Source organism: Apium graveolens, chromosome 9, assembly GCF_009905375.1.
Source record: "Apium graveolens cultivar Ventura chromosome 9, ASM990537v1, whole genome shotgun sequence".
NCBI lineage: Eukaryota > Viridiplantae > Streptophyta > Magnoliopsida > Apiales > Apiaceae > Apium > Apium graveolens.
In genome coordinates, this window is record NC_133655.1 from 257912032 (window position 1) to 257939134 (window position 27103).

Sequence of the window (27103 nt, forward strand, 5' to 3'; positions counted from 1 at the left end):
TAAAAAAAATAGAAGTGATGATAAAGGATGGATAATTGATACCGACGTTTCAAATCATATCACATGAAATTTATCTTGTTTAAAAAATCTTAAAGACGTGGTTCCATGTCCTGTTGGTTTGCCAAATGGTGAGAAAGTTGCAGTAATCACAGAAGGAATAATACAAATTTTGGACAAAATTATCTTAATCGGGTCCTCTATATTCCCAAATTAAATTGCAATTTAATTTTTGTTTCATAACTTAGTGATGATTAGAATTATTTTGTTCAATTTTCGCCTGACACGTGTATTATACAAGATCTTCACTCAAGTGAGTTTATTGAGATCGGTGAAAGAAAAGATGGAATTTATTATTTTTGGCGTGTCTCGAATGTTACTACTTTTTCATCATTAGGTTCTTTCATAGAATTGTGGCATAAATGGATGGGACATCCTTCTAAAAAAGTTGTAAAATTAATCTTTCCACTTTATAAATTGAGGGAGTGTTTGGATAAAGCATGTGAAGTGTGTCATCGTGCAAAGCACAGTTAAACCTCTTTAAAGTAATAGGGTCGGGACAAAAAAAATATTATTTTAGCGAGTTTATTACTATATCGTGAGTAAAAATACACTATGTCCATTATGTTGGGACCGGAGAAAAATATTATTTTAGCGAGGTTATTACTTTAGCGATTATTACTTCATTGAGGTTTAACTATAACATAGGAAAATGTATCCTACAAGTGATGATAAAATCACAAAAGTTTTTGAGTTAGTTGATTGTGATTTATGTGGTCCTTACAATACATCTTTATCTTGTGGAGCTCGTCATTTTCTGACAGTGGTGGATAATTTTTCTTGTGTTAGATGGGTATTCTTGCTCAGTGATAAAAAAAGGTACTAAATTTTTTTATGTGGTTCATTGCAATGGTTGACCGTCAGTTCTCACAAAAAATAAAAAAATCTACGCAGGGACAACAGTACATAATTTAATAGCCTGGACAAATATTTTTTGGAGAATGGTATTTTATTTCACACAAGTTGTGTGGGTACTCCTCAACAGAATGAACGAGTAGCGAGAAAGCATCGTCATATTTTAAATATTAGGAGTGCTTTAAGTTTTCAAGGGAATTTTGCTATTATATTTTGGGGAGAATGTATCTTGGTTGTAGCTCATTTAATTAATAGAACACCAAATTTATGATTGGTTGTAAAACATCGATTCTCTCGTTCCCTATAGTGTCTTACCAAGAAAGACTCTGTATGAAATTTTGTTTGATTCCCCTCCCTCGTATGATATTTTGCGTGTATTTGGATGTCTGTGTTTTGCTCAGAATCGACGAGCAATGGGTGATAATTTGCAAGGTCATAGCAGGAAGTGTGTATTTGTAGGTTAATCTCATAGTAAAAAAGGATATAACTTATATGATTTGGAGAATAAAGAATTTTTCGTCTCTCGTGATGTGAAATTTTATGACAATAATTTTCCTTATTTGGAGAATGATTCGGTGAATGCTTAATTGCCTCATCCGATGAAAACAAAGTGCTCACTGACTATTCAGAAAATTTTGAGTATTATGGTACGCCAAAGAAAATAACAAATGTACTAGAAAAAACCTCAAACTTAGATCCTCCTAATCATAGTATCATACCACCAAATTCAGTGACAATTGATCTAGAAATTAGTGATATACAAGCAGGAGAGACCTCTATAATGGATGAGCAAATGCCTAATGCTATTTTGGATTAAGGGTGAGCAAAGAAAAATCGAAAAATCAAAACCAGACCGATAAACTGAAAAACCGCACCAAAAAAATCGAAATCGACAAAAATTGAAAAAACCCGTAACCAAACTGAACCGACAGAACGATTTGGTAACAGTTGCGGTTTTATCCTTATAACTGAACCGAAAAACCGAACCATTATATTATTTTAAAATATTTGATATATATATTTATATATTTATCTATTGTATACATAATTGAGTATACGAAACATACCACATTTGCTATATAAAAAGTGTAAAACCTTCCACAGCAGGCCTTAGAGTAGATTATGATTTTTTTGTTCAAAAATGCCGATTCTTAAGAGCTGCATCCTGCAGTAGTATTAAATCTTGTATACATCATGCATGTGGCCTATATATGTTTTATTTTAGCTTATCTGAAATTTGTAAAGTCATTCACATTAGTATTTGGTTAATCCATTAATGTTAATAAGCTCTCTAAATTAATAATGGTACTTGTTTATTATATTATCAAATAATTATTTTTCTTAGCCTTATATTCAGTAACATCTATAATTTTTTAGTATTATATTAAATAATTATTTAAAAAAATAAAAAAAAATCAAAACCGATTAACGGTTAATCGAACCAAAAATAACTGTTCCGAATGGTTCAGTTACGCTTAATAGATAGAAACAAAACTGAACCGACATACACAGATCAATAATGGTTTTCGATAAAAACTGAGCCGAACCAAGTGCACAACCCTACTTTGGATAATACGTTGGGTCGAGGAATAAGAACAAAATTTCCATCAACTAGACGTATGGACTTTATAACATATACAGTATTACAGAAGACTCTATCGAATGTTTCCTCTATCCTTGATTCTCCTTCAAGTACACATTTTCTGATAGCACATTAGGTAAGTTATGATAAATTTTCTGTTAAACATCAAAATTTTCTTGTAGCTATTATTACAAGTGTGGAGCCATAGTCTTTTAAGGAGGTTGTGAAGGACCCGGGATGGCGTAGTGCTAACAAAAATAAATTCAAGCTTTAGAAGATAATGGCACATGGACTATGGAACATCAACCTTCCGGAAAGAAAGCTTTTGGCAGTAAATGGGTGTACAAAATTAATTATAACTCATATGGCACAACTAAAAGATGAAAGACTGAACTGGTTATTTATGGGAATGATCAGGTGGAAGGTATTGATTATAATCAAGCATTGTTTCATTTGCTCCCGTGGCAAAGATGGTGACTATTCGAGTTTTTTAGTCATTGTTGCATCAAAAAATTGGGAATTACATCAAATGAATGTCCAAAATGCCTTTTTACACGGCGATCTCGATGAGCTAATATCTATAAAACTTCTGCCTGATTTTAAATCTTCAAATCTTGGTATGGTTTGTCGTCTTCGTAAGTCAATATATATGTTAAGACAATCACCTCATTGTTGGTCTGATAAACAAGTTACAGCATTAACAGAGTATGGATTCATGCGATCTTATTCTGATTATTCACTTTTTACATATAAAAAGGGTGGTGTGGAAATAAATGTGTTTGTCTATGTTGATGACTTCATTATTACTGGAAATGACTCTCATGCATTAAAGAAGTTTAAAAATTATATTTGCTCTTGTTTTCCCAAGAAAGATCTTGGGGGTATTGAGGTGGCTCAAAGTCCTCAAGGATTATTTCTATGTCAACGAAAGTATGCTCTTGATATTATTTCTGAAGCATTTTTATGGGGTGTTAAGCCCGCAATTCTATCAATTGAACAAAATCATAAACTTGGTCATGCTACAAGTCCATATCTCGCAGGTCCTGAAAAACATTATGGACTTGCGGGGCATCTTATTTATTTGGCCGTTACACGTCTAAATTTGTCATACACAGTTCATATTATTTCTCAGTTTTTACAAAATCCTCGATAAGAACATTGGGATACAACGTTACATACAGTTCATTATTTGAAAGGAGCTTCGGGTCAAGGAATTTTACTTTGTTCTGATAGTGAATTATCTTTGACTAGTTGGTGTGACTCAGATTGAGCAATATGTCCTATTACTCGGCGATCTCTTATCGGTAAGTTAACATGGTATCAGAGGTCAGATTGGTGAGTGAACTCAGGTTCGACTCCCCGCTATCCCCAATATTCTCGGTAATTATTTAAAAGTATTGATATTATACCTTGGTGGGCCCAAAAAAATGGGACGAGATCCATATTAGGTAATTAAAGAATGTGTGCTATGGTGGGCTCATTAATAGGACGAGAACCCCACATAGTAATTGACTGCATGCTAAGCCCAAAAAGGAATGAAACACCCAGTTATCCACTCTTCGACCCTATATACATGGGTTTTCGAGTGAGGGGATGTTAAGATATGAGATATGATCCCGATAAATCCAATTTCTAACACCTTAAGATTTTACGAGAGTTGGTCACTTGATAGTCGCCAATATTTTGGAAGACTAAAAAGCAACATACAATATCTTTTTCTTCAGCTAAAGTCGAACATCGTTCAATGACAGCTATTACTTGTGAGTTAAAGTAGTTGAATGCACTTTTATTGAGTCTTGGTGTACATCACAAGAAGGTTATTCCTTTATTTCGTTATAGCTAGTCAACACTACTCATTGCCAAAAATCTTATTTTTCATGAGAGAATGAAATAGTTTGAGGTCGAGTTTTACTTTTTACGAAATGCTATTCAAAATGGTTGTATCTCTCCATTTCATGTTCATACAACTGAACAATTAGCGAGTATCTTTACAAAGGCTCTTGGAAAGAGATAATTTAATTTTTTACTTTAGCAAGTTGGGCATTTCTAATCTACATGCTCCAACTTGACGGGGGGAGGAGTATTAGAAATATATATTAATTATGTATTATATTTTGGATATTTGTTATAAAGATATAATATTGTAATATTGAGGTATATATACATACCCTCAAATACATTATTATCAGATTGAATGATTAAATAATAGAGAACACCTTTATCAGTTTTATCATTTATTTATTTCGTAACTCAAAAAGTTCTCAATTATGGATGATAACAAGGTTACAAACACCAAATCGATTTTCATAGGTAACAAGGTAACATAGCAAAAGTACAACACTAAATCACAAATCATGAACATTGCACACAATGTAACATCTCAAAATTTTAGAAGTTATATTAAAACATGACCCATGTATCGCACGAGTTTTCATGCTAGTTATATTATATCGGGTAAGTGAAGAAATGAGAACCGAGAAAAAAATCGATGAGCTCAAATAGAAAGTACTCCATACCAAACTAAACCAAACATACCAGTACATCCCGCTTAAAGCAGGGCATGTGGAAGGTAAGATGTACGCAACCTTCCCCTCATTCCGAAGAATGAAGAGACTGTTTCCAGAAAGACCCTCGGCTTGTGTGCGAGCATGCATATGTCGCGAAAAAGTGAAAGGTAACGATAAATAGAATACTTGACAAGAAGAAGTAGCAATTTCAAATAAATAAACATTTATCACATAATTGTAGAATTGATCGAGATAGTACCTGAGCCCAGGTACTATCACATGGGACTTACCTAAATATGAACGCGTTTTTCTCAATAACACGACTCTAATATCTGAAACTTCTCAATTGAATATCTCTAATATAATGCATTTCAACGTAAGTCATCCAAAACGACTGTAATGAACATTCTCAACTGATGTAATGGATAAAAACTGAAATTTAGTTTTCTACCTACGATGATTGCCTTTCAGCACTTTAGTCATAACCCACAATTAATGAAAAAAACACATAAAAAACTATTATTTTCTGCACCATAATACGTGTCAGATTCTTGTTTCTTGTTGATGTAAAATTCACAATGCCAAAACCGAATGTAATGAATGATGAACACGGGTTTAACGCAATTTTGATGTTCAAAATTCTTTGTTGAATGATCATAAATTCATTCGACAGAAGCAAATAATCATTCGAGTCATGAGGGTCATCTTCATCAAATTTCATATACTCCCCGTGTGTGTATAATTTGATCTCAATTTCGACTCCATAAAATACAAAATTCTTGTTTCTGCTTATTGGGGTAAGAGAGATCCAAGTGATATTTATGAATTTGCGGCTTTCTTTGAATTTAATGTGGAGGAGAAAAGGAGGAAAAATTGTGAGAAAGATTTTTTTATAAGTAATATACTTAACATCATTTGATTTATTAGTAAATGTTAATTCATAGTATGTCAATAGTGGTGATTGCACTGTCTGATCATGAAGATTGTAGTGCCCGCAGGAGACCAAGTAACCGCAGCAAAAGAGACTCATTACCCAATTAAACCATCTCCAACTCAATTCTAAAATTGTACTTGTACACCATTTTGATGTCACACCAAAAATTACACCAAATTTGGTATCACGCCAAATTTTTAGATTTTTTGTATATTCCGGTATTGCCCTTTTACTCCTTTACTGAAAATAAATTTATTCCATTAGTATTTAACTCCTTTATTACTTTTAACTTTATTTTTGTACTTTTGTAATAAAATAACTTATATAGTATAAAAATGGTGTAAAATTTAGTGTTGATGAGATGGAGTTGAATTTAAAAATCAGTGTAATTTTTACACTACTTGATGCAAAAATTACACCAAAATAGAGGAAAAACGGAAAGAGGTGTTGGATCTTATAACAGTACTCATGTTAGGTATTACGTTTAAATTCGTAACTTAAGTGGCTATACCTTGACAAGTTGTATTCGACTAAAAGCCCAGGAGGCCAGGACTGGGCCTTATCAAACACGCTCTCAAAATACTTATTTTACACAGAATCAAATTATCTACAACTCTTGACCAAATTTTTTTTATCACGGTACAAGTCGTCCAAAAAGAAAAAAGAAGATTGTCACGGTAAATATATTACTATATCCTACAAAATTGAAATGAAACCCTGGTTTACCAAACTACCCTCAGCACTCCCCTCACGCCCATTTCTCTCTCATCTTTATCTCTCCCACAGCGAGAAAAACAGATAGAGAAAGAGAAAGAGATAGAGAGATAGAGTAGTTACATACAGCGATGGAGAAGCAGAAAAAACGGCCGCAACAACCTTCAAGCTCCGGTAGAAGAAGCTTGAAACGCAAGCTCGAGAATGATTACGAAGACGATCGCGACGTCTTCTCTCTCACTTGCGAAGAAAATCTCCTCCTCGAAATCCGTAAGCAAGTTCAAATTCTCGATAACTCTTTCTCATCGATTGAAGCGGATCGAGCTTCTGCCAAACGCGCGATACATGTCATCTCCGAATTCGCCAAAACCGGTAGTTGTTTGTCGCCGTTTTTTTGAATTTTATCTCTTTCCGTACATTTTTTTCGCAATTTCTCGTGTTTTTCAAATTCAAAATTCACACATGTTTGTTATGTATATATGTATTAATATATGTGTCTGTGCAGATGAATATGTAAATTTGATTGTGGAATCAGGCGTGGTTCCGGTTTTGGTGAGTCATCTGCAGGCACCGCCTCCGCAGAATGATAGCAGTCCGAGACCTTACGAGCACGAGGTTGAGAAAGGGAGTGCGTTTACGCTAGGACTCCTGGCCATTAAAGTAATTGAGTTGCCTGTTTTTAAAATTTTGTTCTAAATTTTTACCTAGATTTGCATGATTATTTGTAGAATCATTGATTATGTATTTTCACGAGAAATGTTTAGTAAATGTGATTACATGTAATTGTAATTTGATAGATTGGAGTATGTCTTTTAATTTTAGTTAGGTGTTTGTATGTGTTGTTGAGTGGCAAGTGTAAGTTTTAAGAGGTACCTATCGTAATTAAGTATATCATGAAATCTTATAACAAATTTCAGACATGTTTTAGAGTTACAGTACTATCAACTTTACTAATTTTAATTCTTTATAATTACTTGAAAGTCTAAAGCACGTGATTACTTGAAAATTAAGATTAAGAGCATAGTGAATATTCTTCCGTGCCTGTCAAATTTGGGGTCTTGTTTTATAAGGGTCGGTAGGTCAGGTTTGTCAAGGCAGGGTCAAATTTTACAGCAATATCTTATAAGAACATCTTATAGTTTCTATTCCAGTATAGGGCTTTTAGTTTATGTATTCAATAGAGTACAGGTTTAGTCATTAAATATCAGTAGTTGTCAAGTCATATTAACATAGTGAAATAATCTACATAAATCAAATTTGGTAATCTTGGTCTATTCTAGACATGCTTTTTTTTTCATAGTTCATTTCTGATTGCCTCAAATTCAGTGGACCTCATAATAATAAGGAAAAGATTCATGATTTGCCTTGTGTCCCTTTAAGTGAATAGATCTGCATGTTCTGGTCATTTTGACCACCTATCTAAGATGAAAATGTAGTAGGAGCAGCGGTTTACAATAGAGGGCGGAGCTTGTTTAGTGCATCTTGATTTTCCTCAGTAGAGTGCAACTCACAAGGGTACACAAGGGTATGAAATTCCATATCAAGAGCTCAAGACACCCTTGAATAGAAGCAAATAATTTTTAAAAACTTAGAAAAAACGTAGAAAATCTTAGGTGTAAATTGAGTGTGAGTGTATTGAACTACTTGAAAAAGGAGAGTTAATTTGTCTTCATAGTTTTTTTGTTGTGTTAAATATATAAGCGTTTTCTTTTTGTGTTGTTAGGGTTTCGAGTATTGACTTTTTAGAGTGTTCCAAGCTTAGTTGCTTACCAAAGCGATCAATTTATTATGGCTATAGGATAGGCCTACAATGGAATATAAATTAATGGATATTTAGTTTAAAAAATCTTTCCTAGATCCTTTTTTATTGGTCAAATAAAAGTTTGAGTGAATTTTGAAGTGTTTAACTGATAAGCATTTATTGACGTATTGTCATTGTTGTCGCTATGCTCTACTAGTGGCAATTAGTCGTTTTTGGAGAGTTCGACTTGTAAATTGATGCAAAATAGGTCGACTTGGGGTGATTAGGCGGTTGAATGACACAAAATTTGGTCTAACAATAAAATAAATAAAAACATAATTTTTAATTCCCTAGTCAAAAGCAACAACAACGTGCACATGCTAATCTAAGTTTTCTCCTTCTCGCTTCTATCCTCTATTTAATAGAAACTGATATGTGTGTTAGTCTGTGCCTAGATTAATTGAAACTGGTATATATATGTATGTATAGTCTGTAATATTAATGTATATTTAATGCATATATATGTACAACTATATGTGTTTGATGGTATTGTTCACTGACTGAACTCCAATGTATGTAATCATTGGTGGATTCTATTTCACACATAACCTGCTTTAAAAAATATTAATTTTGTCCACACAGAAAAGAACCTTGTCATTGGCAAGTGTTCCAACATGTTGTGAACATAATTACAAACATAACTTCATAGCGTGTCTGTTAAACAGTGTTGGAGCAAATAAATTGTTAACGAATGTATTAGTGGTATCACCAATTTACTGTGAGGTGCTTGAGCGTATATTAGCAGCACCGCTTCAGTCATATTATCAATCCCACCATATTAAAATGCTTTCCATTTATCTTTTTTAAAATGTAAATTTGAATATAAAAAATAGTTAAAATGACGTTTCATTGAGATGCTCATTGTGTCGGTTAAGCAATTTTTCGTCCTTACTTTAGAGTTCTTACATAATAGCTTATTAGCATATTTGATTTATTTCACCGTATATAAACAGCACATGATGCAGAAACCACATGTGTGTGTTTTTGTGTGCCTATACTCGGGGTGAAGTGACCGGTATCTTGGTAAATAACGTATATGATTCCTTTTCAATGTTCTGATTCGATTAGTTGTCACATATATAAATTTCAACATAGCATGTTCTGCTAATACATTTAAAGAAAACGCAGTGCTGGGATTTCCTTCCTTTTTCCTTCTTTTTAGTAGTCCCTTTTGTCGTCTTTACTCCAATGAAGTTTGTCTAAGAATTTGTCCAATCTTTTTTACAACGTAGCAGAATTGAGCTGTGTTCTTATCTAGCAATCACTTTCGCCAACTTTGGTTTTCCAATACTATATTTTCAATTAGGCGTGAGGCAAACCCGTGGCTACTAACTAAAACCTCAAAGAAAACACATTAGTGAAGCTGCACAAACCATAACGTTTGTCTTAAAACAACATATGGTTGGTTTGGTTTAGGTTCTACTTTTATTGTTAAACATCAATATATAATTCAAAATGCACTTATTTAAGGTTTGTTTAGAATATTTATATAAATGCACCACAGTTAAATTGATGTGTTAACATATATTTGATTTTTATTGATCAGTGTAGTTAATTGTATAAAACTTGCTGCTTGCTAATTAATTATTTAATATTTTAATTACGTGTCTTGAAGACTTTTAATTATTTAATTTTGTAGATTTGTTTCTCTTAAATTTTTTTATTATCTATTTGAATTTTAAAAAAAGTTCAAAAATATTTGCTTTACTAGTTTTAATATATCTTTAGCTATTTAACATTATTTTGTACTTTAAATTGATGCAAAATCTTTATTGGAGATTGTAAATCTAATTAGACTATACCATCTTTTTTTATTATTTAGATGTTTGAGATTTTTTAATTAGTTTGAATTTGGAACCCAACTGCACCTATCCAGACTGAAGAACACTGATGGATGTGGTTGCAGTTTTTATTTAATAATGGCACTTTATTGGTTGCGGTTAAGAACTGGAGTTTAAGTTACCAAATTGTTGCACCATGCTCATCCATGTCTTTAAGAACTGGTTGTTCCTTTGCACGTTTATGTTTTAACATCCTTATGGTTACAAAGAAGGTTATTAATCCAAAAGGTTTTGTTGCATATGCAAAATGCTCCTTTTTTTTCATACATGGGGCAGCAGTTAATAGTACAGTGTAGCTAACCCAGTCATTATTTAAATTGTCCGTGACATGTGCTTTTGTGCATATCTTTACTGGTTGACAGCCTGAACATCAAAAACTCATAGTTGATGCGGGAGCTCTTCACCATCTTGTTGATTTATTAAAGAGGCACAAGGATGCTGACAATTCTCGAGCAGTCAATGGTGTAATAAGGAGAGCTGCTGATGCTATCACCAATCTTGCTCATGAAAATAGCAGCATTAAAACACGTGTCAGGTTTGTTTGTTTTGATGTCTTGGGAGAATGTAACTATGCAAGTAATGTAGTTTTCTTGACATTTTGATCTTTTTGTTTAGGACACAAGGTGGGATCCCTCCCCTTGTTGAATTACTCGAATTTTCTGATGCAAAAGTCCAGAGAGCAGCTGCCGGGGCCTTGCGGACTCTTGCTTTTAAAAATGACGAGAATAAGGATCAGGTTAATGACTGTCATTCTTATTAGAACTCTTGTCATGATCGAATTCCGTAAAATTGTTATATGACAGTACATGATTTGATTTATATGGCTTTCAGATAGTGAACTGTAATGCTCTACCTACCCTTATTCTAATGCTTCGGTCTGAGGATGCTGCTATACATTATGAAGCGGTTAGTTTGTTTCTCATTCCTCTCGTTGGATATTGAATTTTTCATAGTTTAGATCCTTCCAGTCCAGCTTCACCTTAGCTAAAAACTCAAAATGTCTCCTGATATCTTTTGCCAGGTTGGCGTAATTGGAAATTTGGTACACTCATCCCCTAACATTAAGAAAGAAGTCCTACAGGCTGGAGCGTTGCAACCTGTAATACGGTTACTTAGGTACAATTATTTTCAATCACCCATTTGTACTTGGTAACTTGTGATTTTTTCCACTTCACTCTTGAGTGGCTTTTTGCAAAGCTTTCGTAATGTGGAGCTACCCTGCAACTGCTAAAGCTAGTTGCACCCTTATATTGTGGAGCTACCCCCAGCTGAGCACGCTTGAAACGTTTTTTGGGGTCTTAACCCAATAGCTTCCGAAATCCCATTATTTTGTGAACTGTCGTAACGTCAAGTAGATATTGCTTAACCTTTTTATGCCTGTGTGCACCATTTAACAAAAGCGGCCTATATGGGATATTACGTTTTCTTAATCCGGTGATACTGTCCCATTATATGCTTTTGAAAATATTATCAGGGAAACCTTTAAACACTAGTATGTGAGCGTCTGATTGCAGAATTGCATGAACTGTCACTCACTCGATACGAACTATCAAGTTTTTCATGAGGTAACACTTGTATTTTATCCAGCACTGTCTTTAGGAGTAGGTGTACATGAAATAGCTTAAGTTGCAATTTTAGTTCTGTTCTGGTTAGATATCTGCAGGGATATCGTTTCCTATTACTCCTACCTCACTTTTCTCTCTGATATCTGTTCAACGTTAACTGTTTTTTGACTGTCGTCACAGTTCTTGTTGTCCAGAGAGCCAAAGAGAAGCTGCATTACTCCTTGGGCAGTTTGCTGCCACGGATACAGACTGCAAGGTGGATATCAATTATCTGTTTGAACAGCAATTTATTCATTAAGTAATTAATTGGAACGTTGTAAACTTGTAATATTTTATATACTAATTTTAACCTGTTTCTTGTGAAAGCCTATCTAAATTCCACAATTTTCTACTCAGTTTTATTTTTCTCTCTAATTAGTGACGATATTTGTGCAGGTCCACATTGTTCAAAGAGGTGCTGTTGGTCCATTAATCGAGATGCTTCAGTCCTCAGATTCTCAACTAAGGGAAATGTCAGCTTTTGCACTAGGGAGATTGGCACAGGTAAATTTCCATTTCTTTCTTGTGTCTATTGTAGGCTAAGTTACTTGGACTCGGGTTCGGAGTGTCCGACACAAAAATTCAGGACACGGCGACACAAAAATTCAGGACACGGGGACACCGTCCAAATTTTGGACACGGTACGGGGACACGACAAATTTTGCATAAATTATATATTTTTTATATGTTAAAAATAAATAAGAAATATGTTTTCAATTATTTATGTTATTTTTATTATTATTTTGAGAAAAAAATATGTAATATAATTTTTTAAATTACTAAACCAAATTGTTCCCTTTGAAAATTATACACTGTAACATGATTACATATTTAAATTATGTGAGAGGAATTTAAAAGTTGTACTCATGAGTTCGTTCCCGGGATTACATTAAAAATGAATGTGGATTAAATGAAGTCCAGTTAAATTGGGATATTTTACACAGTTGTCTATACAGTATACACACAAACACACACATCGTCGTCTTCATCTTTTTTTCCTTTTCATTTTTACTATTCATCTCTTTCAGTCTCCTTTTCTTCTTGATCTTTAATGTCATCTCATCTCTCCGGACATAACTTATCTTCGACGACCTTCGAATGCTCCAACGACCTTCGACTTTTCCGGCGACGGAGATAAGTGTCCGATTTTCAGTCGACGAATCCGCCCCGTATCCCGCATCGTGTCCCGTGTCGTGTTACGGTGGCCGGAACAGGCGAGTCGGGGTAACTTAGGTTCAAGGTAGTACATTTGCTTTAATAGTGATTGTGACTCTTCTTGCAACAACACTATCTCTCTATACAGTTTAAGCTTCTTGGAGGCCTCAAGAACCATTTAAAGTTTAATGATAGCCGCACTAGAGTTAACTAGCAACATTGTTGGGATTAATTATGACGAACTTGTTTCTTGTGTATGTTAAGTGTCACGCCATAGGCCCCGGAAAATCTCAATTGACCTGGTTTTGGAGTTCGTCAAATCCAAACGTTTCATCTCCATATGTGCTCACAATAATTAAATTATATTTAATAAATATCTACAATTTCTTTCGTTTCTATGAATATCAAATTTCTGATACAGACCTTAACCGTAACATCAACTTTATCAGGTTCTTAATCTTTCTGAACAGTTCTTCGCAAAAGTTATATACTATAACATTTAGGAAATAAAGGGGATGTGCTACAAAACTAATATGCATATACAATACAATTTAACTGGGCAATGCAACCGAGGTTTATTGCAAAAGAAATCAGAGTTCTTCAATTCATCCAGAATATGAGATTTTCGGGGAAAAGATCATCAAATCATCAAGAGTTCATCAAAAAAAAAAAGTTTTCGTCACAAAACTGAAATTTGAGTATTTAAACGCGATAGGTAAACTTATCCATAAATTCACCAAGCGGGGATCGCGATCAACTAAACAAGTGGTTTTAGGTTTAGCTTTGCTTCCAATAAGGAAGCATCATCATCAAGTATTGATGCAAGAATACTCATTTTTCATCACTAAATCATCAATTAAAAAAATCAAGTCATCAGTCAAAAATTAAAAATTTAGCTACGAACCAGTACAGTATATACCTACTCACTGTACACCGCTTCGAATGCTTAATTCTGTTCGGGAGCTTGCTATTAATTTTTTTTTATTCGAAAAATACAGTTACACAAAAACAGTCTGAGACCTTACGAGCACGAGGGTTAAGAATGCGGTATGTGGATGACAGCTAGTACTTTGCATAGTGCATACCTATATGCTGTACAGTCTTTTTAGGCTTCGTTTGGTAAGTGCTACATCCTATGTTACTCTGACTCTTCTGTTTAGGTTGCCGTACCCGTGTCGGACACTTGGACACTCGGACACGACACTTATTCCGTGTCGGATCCTTTGACTAAAATAGGGACACTTTGACCAATTTATAGACCAAATATTAGTCACACTTAATATTCAAAACTAACATATAAGAAGAAAAAAAGAAGTAAGAATGAGATAAAAGTAGGGAAGATGCCAAATTCGCAGAGTTCTTTAGAAAATCAAGTTTAATCAAAGTTCTATTGCTACTTTATACTAAGATGTCTAGCTTAACATACTTGTTTATTATTAAAATATGCCGTGTCCCTGTACCCGTGTCCAAAAATAGGAAGGTGTCCCGTGTCCCCAATTTTTATACTTGGCAAGTCTGACATTCAGATATGTGGAGTGTCGATGTGTCGTGTTCGACACTCCGTACCCGAGTCAGAGTAACATAGGCTGCAGCAATTATGTGGAATTTTTTCTCTAGAAAAGTGGTTTCATGATGTTTGTTTCGTATCATTTGTCAGATGAGTGAAATGTGTTCGTTGGAGTAAAAATAGAAAAGTGTGTTTGGTAATTAATTTTTTGTGAAAGTCTTACTATTGTTTAGAATTGTAACAACAAATAAGCAATATTTGATCTACTAAACTTATAATGCAGACGATATTTTTATTAATAAGATTCTTAAAATTAGAATATCCTTTTTTAGTGAATCATGCAAAAAAATAGATACGAGGTAAAGTCTCCAATTAGGTTAATTGAATGAAATTTATTTTTAATCTATAAAATCAGAATAATCAAATAAAACAAATATGTATATGCATGTACATTAATGAATTAATAAATATAAGTGGAAAATAGGTTATATATATATATATAGGAAAATTATCAAATAGAAACTAAACTTAAAATAAAAACTAGAAACTAATCCAAGCCATTAGATCTAATAACCCCCATAAAAGCACCGCACCCAAATAATCTGCACCCTTCCACACAATATCTCAACTTTTTCCCTCCGATTTTAATTTGATTTTTCTCGTCAAACGGTAAGTTTTTATTTAAATCCGACTTTAATGTATTTTTCTCCATCTCTCAGCGATCGATTTGCATACCATTTGTGTTATATTTCGAAGTAATTTTAAAAACAAATTATTTGGTTTCTAGTTTCTATTCTAAAATTGGTTTCTATTAGAGTAGCCCCCATATATATATAATTAGGCTTGATTGTAATGTCACAATAATTGCCTATGGCTAATAGAGATATCTTTGGCCAATGAATTATGTGATTGTCTCGGTTTAAGTTACCTCGACTCGCCTATTCCGACCACCGTACCCGTGTCGACCCGACACGACACGGGACACGACGCGGGATACGGGGCGGATTCGTCCACTGAAAATCGGACACTTATCTCCGTCGCCGGAAAAGTCGAAGGTCGTCGGAGATAAGTTATGTCCGGAGAGATGAGATGTAAGAAGAAAAGGAGACTGAAAGAGATGAATAGTAAAAATGAAAAGGAAAAAAAAGATGAAGACGACGATGTGTGTATACGATGTGTGTATACTGTATAGACAACTGTGTAAAATATCCCAAGGACTTCATTTAGTCCACATTCATTTTTAATGTAATAAGTGGAGACCAACTTGCATCAACTCATAAGTACAACTTTTAAATTCCTGTCACATAATTTAAATATGTAATCATGTTACAGTATATAACTTTCAAAGGGAACAATTTGGTTTAGTAATTTAAAAAATTATATTACATATCTTTTTGTCAAAATAACAATAAAAATAACATAAATGATTGAAAACATATTTCTTATTTATTTTCAATATATAAAAAATATATAATTTATTTAAACTTTGCCGTGTCCCCGTACCCGTGTCCAAAATTTGGACGGTGTCCCCGTGTCCTGAATTTTTGAGATTACCGAATCCGACACTCGGATATCTGTCGTGTCGGACACTCCGAACCCGAGTCCAAGTAACTTAGGTCTCGGTGTGTAAGCTGAGAACAGCTTTTTCAAAAAGCACATGGAGACTAGCTTGTGCATTAAGCTACTTTTAGGCAAGTAATGACGTCCCGAGCACAATGGCCTATATATACTGTCGCCAAAGCCTACCTCCAAGTAAAACATACTGGGATTTTGCTATGGTTTTTGCTTGTAGTGTCCCATGCTGCCTATTATATCTGAGGGTTTCTTTTTTTTGTGCCAAATATCTTAGAAACCAATTAAGATGCACTTAATATAGGTTGCCTCATTGTAATGAGCATAACAGACTGACCACCACAATATTTCTGTAAAAGGCATGGTCGAGTGTACTTTATACTTCTAACCTTTCCCAAGATATGCATGTATGTTTTAATTCTTGCTGAATTGGTCGTATTAATAGATTGCTTCAGATGCTCTAGTTGGACTTTAATGAGCTTTTTCTTGCAGGATTCCCATAACCAGGCTGGTATTGCCCATCGTGGTGGTATCGTGCCACTGTTGAGCCTTCTTGACTCAAAAATTGGATCCCTTCAACATAATGCAGCATTCGCGCTTTATGGTCTTGCAGATAATGAGGTACTGTAATCTCTGATGACTATTTAAGGCTTCTACCTATATTTAAGTTCAGGTATATTTTCATTGTTTAGAAGCTCCTTTTGTAGGATAATGTTGCGGACCTTATTGGGGTTGGAGGTGTTCAGAAACTTCAGGATGGGATATTCCTTGTCCAAGTATGTTTATCTCTAGCCTTGTTCTTTTAATAGTTTACCTCCAACCTTATAAATTTCCGGTCGAATTAATTTTTTTTTTATGGTGACCGTAAGTCCGCCAGTATTATCGTGTCTATCCATTGCTATATAAGTTTAAATTTTTTGTGCAGCCCACACGGGATTGTGTAGCCAAGACACTGAAAAGATTAGAGGAGAAGATTAATGGACGAGTGAGTATATTTATCATTATTTTTGTTGGCTTTTTCTTTCTGCTACTGCCCAATTGCAATTCTCATTTTCAATTTTTCTTACACTGTATAGATGAATATATCAACTGTCAAAGCACCTGATTTGTATGTATATTACATGTTTTCCCCAATATGAATGAGCTATATAAATTTTAGAAAATAGTTTTTGGACGGTTAAAAAGAATTATGTATTTGAATTAGTTGAATGGTTATGCAATATGCAAAATCACAAACATGCCGAAATTTCTATACTTTTAAAATAGAAATGGACAATTCCAAGATTTTAAATTCTCATAAACTCATGCATCCATCGACCCTCAACCTCTCTTGTTAGTGGTCATGCCATATACTTCTGTAACTTTGTTTCTTAGAAACTCCAATAATTAACCAAAAGGTTCTTTCAAAGGGTTATTGTTGACTTTCTTGTGCATTAATTTACTGAATACTATCATGGAGATTTGACTCTACTAAAAGTATCTCACTAGAAAAACAAGAGTTGGGTTATTATACTATTTGAACTATTGAATGTGCAACTGACTACTGACCTGGGTAATGCCCTGTGCATTTGTGTTTCTAGGTGTTAAATCACTTATTGTACATAATGAGGGTTTCCGAGAAATCCATTCAAAGGCGAGTTGCATTAGCTCTTGCTCATCTTTGTTCTGCTGACGATCAAAAAACAATTTTCATTGATGGCAGTGGTAATGTCCAGGAATTATAGTCAATTCAGTATTCTCTCTCTCTCTCTCTCTCTCTCTCTCTCTCTCTCTCCCTCCCTCCCTCCCTCCCTCTCTCACACACACGCACACTCACACACACCAAATTGAGCTCCTTTCCTTACAATATGACTACTTCATATTCTGACGATATATCATCTCCTTCATCTTCATGACTTTGTCCTCAATGCCGCAGGTCTAGGTTTGCTTTTGGAGCTTCTAGAATCACCCAATCCGAAGCATCAAAGAGCTGCGTCAGTGGCTTTGTACAAGTTGGCTGACAAAGCCCGGTCACTATCTCCAGTTGATGCTGGTCCTCCATCCCCAGTTTGTCAGGTCTGTCCGGAGTTGTTTCTGGGTTTAGTCATGAATAAGAATCTTCAATTATTTTGTGCTTGAGGTATTCTAACGTATATCTGCTTTACCATTATCATGTACGTGTTGTGAGTTGTTGCCGAGGTGGTTGATAATATTTCAACTAAATTACAGGTTATGACAGATTTACCATGTTAGTACTGTATCCGGCAGAGATGTCTCTTTTTCTTACTCATTTTAGTTTAGGTTTTAGATAAATGAGATCCTATGGTATCCCGTATTGGGTACTTGTATCATTTATTATCTGGTATCAGAGTCTCTCTCTCTATATATGTGTGTGTGTGTGTATGTATGTATGTATGTATGTACATGCATTCATTTGGTCACCAAATTGATATGCAATTATAAGAGATTTACCATGTTAGTACTGTATTCGACAGAGATATCTCTTTTTCTTACTCATTTTAGTTTAGGTTTTAGATATATAAGATCCTATGGTATCACGTATTGGGTACTTGTATCATTTATTATCTGGTATCAGAGTCTATCTCTCTCTCTCTCTATATATATACATGTATCTCTCTCTCTCTCTATATATATATTTACATGTTCATTTGGTCACCAAATTGATATGCAATTATAAGAGATTCAGGGCAGTGAACAAATGAACACCTGTTAATATTGTTTAGTGTTTACTGCAGGTTTACCTGGGTGAAAAGTTTGTCAACAATTCTACTCTTTCAGATGTTACCTTCTTAATAGAAGGTAATTTCCTCACTCAAATCCTTGTTTGGTGCCAACCATTTAAGCTGAGACTTATTCTCTTTTTTTTCCTGGTGTGTTTTGCTTTTAGGTAAGCGCTTCTATGCACACAGGATTTGTCTGCTTGCTTCTTCTGATGCATTTCGAGCAATGTTTGATGGTGGCTATAGGGTATTATTTTAGTTTTGCATTTATGATTTAATCAGATAGAGATAGATACATCATACATGCATGGGTTGTTTCTGCCCCAACATATATATTACATTGTAATTTTATCAAATAATAGGAATTTTTATTTGTTTTACTGTGTTAATTCTCTTTTCAACGAGGCAATTGTTGTAAAAACCTTCATGAGGAAAGGTGGTTTTTCAAACACATATGATACACTTGTAGTTGTTTTCCCTTCAGAAATAAAGAAATGCATAAATCCATTTGAATTTATTGTTCCTTTACAGATTTAACTTTATGATTGCCATAATTTGATTGCAGGAAAAGGATGCCAAGGATATAGAAATTCCAAATATTAGGTGGGATGTATTCGAATTGATGATGAGGTGCAATTTTCTTTAATACTGCTTTTTATTTTTTTAAATTACAGGGAAACAATAAAAAAATCTTATAGGGCTAATAGTGACTTCCATATGTTCTCTGCTTACAGATACATATACACAGGATCAGTTAGTGTTGATCTGGATGTGGCACAGGATCTTTTGAGAGCTGCAGATCAGTATCTCCTGGACGGGCTTAAGCGTTTGTGCGAGTGTGCCATTGCAAAGGTGAATTGAAGTCGATTATATAAACTCCTATTAGCAAGATCATTGATCTGACGATTTTTTGTTTCCAACTTCAGGATATAGCAGTGGAAAATGTGTCTCTCATGTACGATTTGTCAGAGGCCTTCAATGCTATGTCATTGAGGCATGCGTGTATTTTTTTCATACTGGAAAAATATGATGAATTGAGTGCTTTACCATGGTATGTTGCCTTTTTCTCTCTTATCTTTCTTGTTCGAAGCATGATAGAGATAGGACTGTTGCACGGAAGGTTGTGAATGAACTAATGTGGAATATCACATGAATTCCAAATGCAATACTAATGTATTTGTATTAACTACTGATGAATATAGTTTGAGATTGTTTGTACAGTTTGAGAATCTTACCAATTTGTTAATATGTAAAATGCCAGGTACTCTCAATTGATAAACCGCATATTACCAGATATGCACAATTACTTTGTGAGGGCGCTTACAAGGAATATCCAAGCTTGATCTGCCTTGTTCGAAAAATTAAAAATCTAACCAAAGAAGTCCATGGATGTACAGAATTTAGTTGTTGCCTAGTAACTTCTGATGAGAGGACGGAAGCAGCAAAGCTTGCTTTGCTGTCCGGGTCTGGAAGAACAATTGTAGTCTCTTTCCTACCAAAAATATCTAGATTCATGCTGTACCTTTACCCACGCCCGGCCCTCTTAGTTAGGGAAAGCATTAGGTCTATTTGTTGTTGAATAGTCTATTTGTTGTTGAACAATAAACTTGTCAATGTTACTTGCTTAAGCCCAAGAGGAAAAAGAAAAATAATGATTATCTTTGTTCTTTTTTGGATGTTATTTAACTTCAACTTAATGTGCTGGGCGTTTCTTTTTTTGTCAGGGAAACTATGGTCTTTTTTTGTCAGGGAAACTATGGTCTTTTATATCTGAACATGCAACAATTCAGGGAGTGGTTTCTTCTTTTTAGAAGGAGATTATTTCAAGTCGAAGGCTGCTTTCTAATAGAAATAAAATAATTTAGTTTTGTTGCATGTTCTGTTATTTATATCGGGCTTGGTAAAAGGAAAATCTTCTAAAGTGTTGAGATTGCAGCTCTTAACTTGAAAAATCCTAGACGTGATTAGTTCGTAAATACTTGAAAGTTGAAAGAATTAAATGTGTTTTTGACAACTAGTAGAACACAAGAAAACGAAATCCCTCTGAACATTGTACAATAAAATCTATCACTGTCTCCGATAATTTGAACTACCAGTCTTACCACTTTCTGTAGCATACACATGATATATACACACATCAAACTTTCCGAAGAACTACGAAATAAATCCAAACAAGTCTAGCTTATGGATCAACAGCATCTGAGAAGATATTGAACTTGAAAAACCTCAGGCATTTTCCCTTTGCCGAGTTTCAGTGGTGTACAGCACAAATGTCTTTCCTGTCTGCTGTCCTTGGTATGGCAGATAGCGGACTCATGGTTTTCTTCGATTCTACTTGAATCTTTAACGTGCAATTGTTTGTGAACAAACTGGGTCATCACTGTTTTTCCAGCAATCCTTGATTCCACATGTTCGTATGGGGCGCTCAATAGCAGGCACATTACAAACCTCCTTTTCCAACTGAGAACAGTATATCCCAAAAGTTTGAAGACTTACGTTTAGCCGGAAATCCAGAGCAAACAAAAATTTCATCTCCAATTTGTTGATCTCTGCCGTGCTTACTCCTCCCACTTTGGCATAGTAAGCATTATTGAAGAACCTGAAGACAGACATGCTACATTAGATCTGCAGCAGTTCTTTCTTGAGAAATAAAATCAATCTAAACACGTAAGCCAGTACAAAACATTCAGCAGTTTTAGCAGTTTCCACTTCGGCCAATTAACTACTTGTAAGAATAAAACATATTATATCAGTAAATTACTGATACATGTAACTATGTTCCCATGGTAAGGGGTGCACTAATTAACTGGTCAAGTTTGGGGAGTACTACTTACGCATCATCAATAAACTTTGCTGCCACCATTATGCTTGTGATTAGAAGCCGGTGAACATTTAGGGAAGTTAACTGCACATTGGTGCACTGAACAAATCTATCTACATAAATTTGTGCAACAACAAAGCAAGATGGGCTACAACAAGAATACTTATATATTCGATTGATATACTGCTGAATACCCAAAGCGGGTGCTTTTGAACCATGAAATATAGTGATGACATCTTTAATTTCGGTATTCTCCATCAAATTTTCATTGCTTTGAACAGATTTCTCGAGATATGAAGAAAGAAGAGACAAAACTCGGGGATTTCTTGGACTTCGCTTGCCTAAATCTTGAAGCCCCAAACCAAGGCATACATCGGACGCTAATGTCTCAACTTCAAGTGCTAAAGTTCCCATATCAAACAACACTGCAACAGAGTAACATCGATAAGCACATAAAATAAAAAAATGTCACGCCCTTCAACAAGGTGACAATAACACACGTCTAATTTTATAAAATATGGTTTAAGAAGATTAAAAAAAACAAGGACTTCTTGAAATCCAGAACTAGGGAGGAATTTGGAACTTCATTAATACAACTTCTATGTTGAAGCAACATGGTCATTTAAAAATTCACATATATTAAAGGATTCTTTCCAGAAAATACAACTGGCGAAAAACTTGCCCAATTAATAGCTAGTGCTACACTTCAAGTCTATAATAATACTAATAATAATAATAATAAATAATAATAATAATAATAATGATAATAATAATAATAATAATAATAATAATAATAATTAAGCCAATATGTAGATTTAGTTTGATGCTGAGCTTGATATAAAATATGGAGCTTAAAAGGGCGCAAAAATGACAATGACAATGACCAAATCTGTTCAGTAATGTGACACTTAAAAAAAGTAGAGGAGCAACTAGCGAAGTTCAAAAAAAATGCCACATGGATAGATAATTTAGCATAGACTCCAAGACACGACGAAAGCATCTAGTCTAAATACTTTGTGTCAATAGACAGTCGACTTTACAGCTAAGCAGTTAGTAGCTACCATGCCAGCTCATCTGGATCAAATGCCACCAGTCCTTTGAGTTCTCAATTTAAATCCCAAGTTTCATTTGTACTGGTACTTGCTTTATATTCTACGGAAATAATTGTATTCCAACTTCCAACAACAGAGTACATACATTATTTTTGCTAAACTGTACAAACATATTCTCATATTAGAAACAATAACAGATTTCATGTTAAATAAATGAATAAGTAGGAGATCTTTAGTTCCAACTTCCAACAGGAATATTTGCATTCATAATTTTCCATATTATTTGACAGTAACATAATAGAGTTATGGAAACTTTACCTTATTTAATTCGCAGTACCAAACTAATAAATTGACAACAGAAGTTGTGTTATCCTGCTTATGAGTTGCAAAAACTCATATACAATATCATGCATTAGTCCACTGTATGACTTCCTAAACTGTGTGTGGTTTTAATGTGTACAAACATCGCAAGCTTGCAAAGCATGGGCTCTTCTTCAAAATATGTTACTCAAAAAAATAATAATGAGTAAACTAAAAAATAATAAAGTATTTGTATTAAATAAATTATTGATTAGTACAGGTTTACTGAATCCTATTTAGAAACCCATCTTTTTCTGTAAACAATTTCATATTTAACATAACTATATGCCAGGTGAGATCTTAAATTAAGAGATGTCTTGCAACTCAATTATATCTACTAAGTACCATATAAGAGCCTATTCATTATCATTCATGTTTTATTCTTTTAAACCCTCCCCAAAAGGCCAACCAATCCAAATTATATATAATGTACGATTCTACATTCAATAGCTCATATTCTTATAATTTTTTAAGCTGACACAAAATAATATCTGATCCATATTTTCGTTATATTAACCTAGTCCAAATAACCGATATGCAATTGTTACAACCAATTTTTAATGAAGACTTGCTTCTAATAGCAAGAGGGGTTTTTAAGAGTACCCCTATCCCTACCCAGTCTCCACCAATAATCGAACCTTTAATATCCCCCTTCCACCGGAGGGAGATGGTGTGATGCTGCTAAATTAAGACATTTTTAAATATTCATAACCCCTAAAAAAGTAACCTTTCAAGTACCTTGTAGATCTACCCCTAGAATCACAAAATGCAGGTGTTAAATTTCTTTTTTGAGGGCAAATGCAGGTGTTAAATAGTTATAGCTGTATAGAGGGGACTGGCATAGACATTGCAAACAATAAAGTTGAGCATCATTTTTGTAGTAATGTTAAGCTATACAGTAGATTTACCATAAGCCAAAATTAAATCAGTAAAAAACTCAAATTCCAAGCATATCTGAATCCATATACCAAGAAATTAGAAACCATTCATGGCAAGTCCAATGCAAGACATTCAATGTTAATATACACTAAAAGATTTCACATTTTGCAATAAACATACTTAAACTAATGGAAAGTAATAAATAACTCCTAATCAAATGCAGAATCAAAAAAAGAAAAAGGGCATAAAGCTGAATCACATATAGCAAGTGAAGAATGTAAAGCAAGTAAAAAAAAAATCAAGAAAATTCAAGAAACTGAGACTTACAATAATAGATAGATTAGGATATAAGCTGAGACAGATCTACATAGAATCCCCAAGTTCTTGAATTCTGTACATGACAACAGAAATGGATATATATAAGAGAGAGAGGGGGACGAATGTATCTCAAAGAACTAGTAACCTCTATCTATCTCTCCCTCCCTCTCTCTCTCTCTCTCTGTGTCTCTCTCTCTCCCTGTCTCTCTCCTTTCCCACTCTCTCTCTCCTTTATTTATTACCAGAGTCCACAAGCAACTATAATTCCCTCTAACCCTCTCTCTCTCCCTCTAAAATTATAGTTGGCTTTTAGGTCACTTCACATGGAAATTCTGTAAATGGGATAAAAATATACGTAGAGGATGTGCAGGTTGAGAATATATGCACAGAGTAGATACAGGGTACTTGTGTTATTCTATACGAGTTTTTTAATTAAATTATCTTTATTTATATTTTATTAGTAAATAGAATATTTAGTGAAGGCCACATCACATGGTGGGTTGTTCACTTTGGCTTTCAGTCTCTAGCCCTACATCATTGGCCGCTGTCGGTGGACATTTCTAGTTCATGGCGGGCCCCGGTTCCAGCTGTACACGCGCATTTCTTTTACTCACACGTGTGCATTTTGATAAATATATGGATAATATCCTCCGGTCGAACTAGAAAATTTTAGTTGGAAATTATAAAAAATTACTATTTCTTTGGTTTTTGTGATTTTAATATCTTTGTGAAAATATTTTATGGATATTTATATTATGAATTAATGCAGTACAAGTTTCCCCAAAATTGAAGATTAGGGCTCGTGTATGACTTTGGGTATTTATAAGTTTGTTATTAAATGATAAAATTGAAGGTAGTAATCGATCGGAGATACAAAATGATCAAGAATTTTAATTTATACTCCCTTCGTCCCCTTCAATTTATTATATTGGAGATGGTGACTCGTCACGCACTTTAATAATTTTACTAAATGTAGTTGTATAAATTTTTTATATTTTTATTTTGAAGAAAAAAAATTACAAAAATATATTTTATAGTTATTTTAAAATACGTGTAAATAAATGAGGGGAACGGAAGTAGTAAGAATTTTCCAGAATTTTTATAATTATCTGATTTTTATTATTTAAAATTATGTTCCCATTTAAAAAGGTAACTAACCAGAATGAAACGAAAAAATGACAAAAATACCTCTTTTTTTAGAGTTTGTGACAAAAATACCTCTTTTTAAAATTTTGGCCAAAAATACCCGTCTAATACGCATTTTTCAGTTGGGTATTACTAATACGCATTTTAAAAATGAGTAATACGTATTAAAAAAAGTTGAAAAAAAAAATAAATATGAGATACGGATTCACAAAATGCGTATCACCCATTTGATTCTGGTGATACGTATTTGTGATATGCGTATCACATGTTCTGCACTTTTTTTTTATTATTTTTTTATTTATTTTTATTTTTTTTATGTAATACCCATTTTTCAGATGCGTAATAGATTTACCCATTTTTAAAATGCGTATTAGAAGGGTATTTTTGGCCATAAACTCCAAAAAGTGGTATTCTTGTTACAACTTCTAAAAAAAAAGGTATTTTTGGCCAAAGCCTGAATGAAACCAATGCGGACTGCGGAGTCACTAAAATACTAGTAGAAAAGATCAATAATTAGCCATTATTATGGCATAAACAAAAATTTGGTCATTTTCATGTGACATAATTAAAGTTAATGCAGTTATGACCTAGTTAAAACTTGTGCAATTTTCTCTAAACTAGTTTATTAAGTTGTCCTTCACAGCGGTTTTTTAAAATAATGATCTGTTTTATTTTTTATATTTTTTTATTTGATCTTGATTATTTCAAATTATAAATAATAAATCAAAAAGTTTATATCCGTTTCTTTTGAAACATGTTAGCGCCTTTCTCATTATTGGATATTATGTTATTTATTTAATACTATAAAAATTGAGAAAGTTACAAAAATATATATATGAAAGCTGCCATTTCATCACCTCGTCTTCTCTTTTACACAAGTATAATATATTGATACAACGATTTTAAAAAATATGAAGAAAACATATGTATAGATATTTATTTTTGTAATATTTCATAGACTAAAAATTTAAAGAAAAATTTTAGAAAAAATATAATATAGTAAGTAGATTTTAGGAGAAAGAGCAAAGGGATATTAAAAAATGAATTTAGAAGAATATAGTAAGTTGATTTAAAGAGAAAAAATAAATTTTACCAGAATATTTTGATGGCAAGTTGATTTTAAGAATATTAATGAAAGATAAACTTTAGAAGAATATTATGAATAATAATAAATATTTATGGATACTTATCTTTCTAATATTTCATAAGTTAGAAATTAAAAGAAAAAATTAGAAAAAATATAAGAGTTAATTACAATTTGTGTACCTAAAGTATGCAATGTGTGCTTAAACTAGTAATTAAACAGATTATGTACCTAAACTAAGTGATATGGTGTAGTTTGTATGATTCCGTTAGGGTGCATACTAACCCCGTTAATGCCTCATTTCCCTCCCTTTTTGCTTCCCTCTTTTACCCATTTTTCCTCCAATTTTGAAGCACATTAGATGTATAAATGGAGAAAAAAGAAGAAGATAAATGTGTCTTTCTCTACTTTGGATTTGTTGTTGAAGATGTTATGCTCGTGTGGGCAATTAGTTGTTGAACGAACATCCTGGACGAACTAGAACTCGGGACGTCGATTTGTTGAATGTATATATGGTTCCAATGGTTGTAATTTTTTTCGTTGGGTTGATCCACCAACATGCACTCGGTGTTGCAATATCATTATGGGGTTATT

General features: G+C 33.6%; 2 protein-coding genes across 5 annotated transcripts; one reads left to right on the top strand and one right to left on the bottom strand.

Moving 5' to 3' along the window:
• Window positions 1-6648: 6648 nt before the first annotated feature.
• Window positions 6649-20530, top strand: LOC141683950 (ARM REPEAT PROTEIN INTERACTING WITH ABF2-like). Its single transcript, XM_074488766.1, has 19 exons — window positions 6649-7021; window positions 7155-7309; window positions 10654-10826; window positions 10907-11027; window positions 11123-11197; window positions 11313-11407; window positions 12037-12112; window positions 12292-12399; window positions 16622-16750; window positions 16837-16905; window positions 17055-17114; window positions 17710-17833; window positions 18045-18184; window positions 18865-18928; window positions 19017-19096; window positions 19415-19479; window positions 19584-19701; window positions 19776-19900; window positions 20111-20530. Exons 1-19 carry the CDS (start codon window positions 6781-6783, stop codon window positions 20190-20192), a joined length of 2100 nt encoding a protein of 699 aa, XP_074344867.1. The 5' UTR covers window positions 6649-6780; the 3' UTR covers window positions 20193-20530.
• Window positions 20531-20867: 337 nt separating this feature from the next.
• LOC141683927 (cyclin-P3-1) lies at window positions 20868-24653 on the bottom strand. 4 transcript variants are annotated; one of them, XM_074488735.1, is made up of 4 exons: window positions 24289-24653; window positions 22732-22882; window positions 21684-22095; window positions 20868-21448 (listed from the first exon to the last, which is right to left on the bottom strand). In XM_074488735.1, exons 2-4 carry the CDS (start codon window positions 22742-22744, stop codon window positions 21193-21195), a joined length of 681 nt encoding a protein of 226 aa, XP_074344836.1. In that variant the 5' UTR covers window positions 22745-22882; window positions 24289-24653; the 3' UTR covers window positions 20868-21192. The 4 variants fall into 4 exon arrangements, with proteins under 4 accessions (XP_074344836.1, XP_074344837.1, XP_074344838.1 ...); XM_074488736.1 differs by lacking the exon at window positions 24289-24653 and adding an exon at window positions 23041-24223; XM_074488737.1 differs by lacking the exon at window positions 22732-22882 and having other exon boundaries at window positions 24289-24649.
• Between the last annotated feature and the right edge of the window lie 2450 nt (window positions 24654-27103).

Bases quoted from the DNA above. Each gene is read 5' to 3' on its own strand.
- LOC141683927 (XM_074488735.1), bottom strand. The intron at 21,449-21,683 runs GTAAGTAGTACT...GTCTGTCTTCAG, and splicing joins GCAAAGTTTATTGATGATGC to GTTCTTCAATAATGCTTACT.
- LOC141683950 (XM_074488766.1), top strand. From the start codon at position 6,781: ATGGAGAAGCAGAAAAAACGGCCGCAACAACCTTCAAGCTCCGGTAGA. The intron at 7,022-7,154 runs GTAGTTGTTTGT...GTGTCTGTGCAG, and splicing joins CTCCGAATTCGCCAAAACCG to ATGAATATGTAAATTTGATT. The intron at 11,408-12,036 runs GTACAATTATTT...CTGTCGTCACAG, and splicing joins CCTGTAATACGGTTACTTAG to TTCTTGTTGTCCAGAGAGCC.